This window comes from Phalaenopsis equestris, unplaced genomic scaffold, assembly GCF_001263595.1.
Source record: "Phalaenopsis equestris unplaced genomic scaffold, ASM126359v1 Scaffold000105, whole genome shotgun sequence".
NCBI lineage: Eukaryota > Viridiplantae > Streptophyta > Magnoliopsida > Asparagales > Orchidaceae > Phalaenopsis > Phalaenopsis equestris.
In genome coordinates, this window is record NW_018164547.1 from 710,132 (window position 1) to 710,896 (window position 765).

The window sequence follows — 765 nt, forward strand, 5'->3', positions numbered from 1 at the left end:
GGCAGATTGGTCATTTATCCAGAATCAGCTGTTTTCCAAACGCACAAACCAAACAGCCAGTCAGCTTATCCGGATCAGCTGGTCATCAGCAGATTATCAGGATAAGCTGCTTATCAGCATAAGTTGGATAAGCTGCAGCTGCCCCAAACAGACCCTTAAACTGCAATTTTTGTAGCATTGTGTTCATATTGGTTAGGCCATTTTTGCTAAAGCAATTCATCTGCTCATAAAATGTTTTTGGTTTATTTTCAGGGAAGAACAGCATTATGGGATGCTATTTTGCTCCTCTGTCACAGGATAAAGGTTGGCTATGACGGGGTAGTTCGAGGAGTTCATCTTGGTTCTTCAGCTTTCAACATACTCCCAATCTTTGATTCAGAAACTGATAGCTGAAGTAATTGCTGTTGAATAATAAAGCTTCTGTTCCGCTATTAAGTAAGCTATGCACTGCGTAGCTTTCTCATGTATAGTATCATTCGGCATTAGAATTGTTCACAAACTTTTCAAACTTTGCTTCAGTTTAATATACGTTCTTAATTTTGAGTTTATATATAAAATCTTAATTTCTTGACCTGTGGTCTTAAATCATTTTAGTTAGCCTGGTGTAATCTAACTATTGGACATTCTAACTGCATACTTTATGATCATCTTAGAACCATGAGCACATTTCAAACAGCTTGAGAGATATGTACAGATTATGACCATCTTAAAATTGGTTTTGAAGTGGAGAAATAAAATTAGAAGTGTTGAGAACAATGCAAAAGG

The 765-nt window shown here is 36.6% G+C and overlaps 1 protein-coding gene across 1 annotated transcript in view; it reads left to right on the forward strand.

Moving 5' to 3' along the window:
* Positions 1-551, forward strand: part of LOC110020612 — a 28,290-nt gene extending 27,739 nt beyond the window's left edge. The window contains exon 7 of the mRNA XM_020718767.1: positions 253-551. Coding sequence (XP_020574426.1) covers positions 253-393 — 141 coding nt within the window. The 3' untranslated portion in view covers positions 394-551. The remainder of the gene's footprint in view (positions 1-252) is intronic.
* Positions 552-765: the final 214 nt, after the last annotated feature.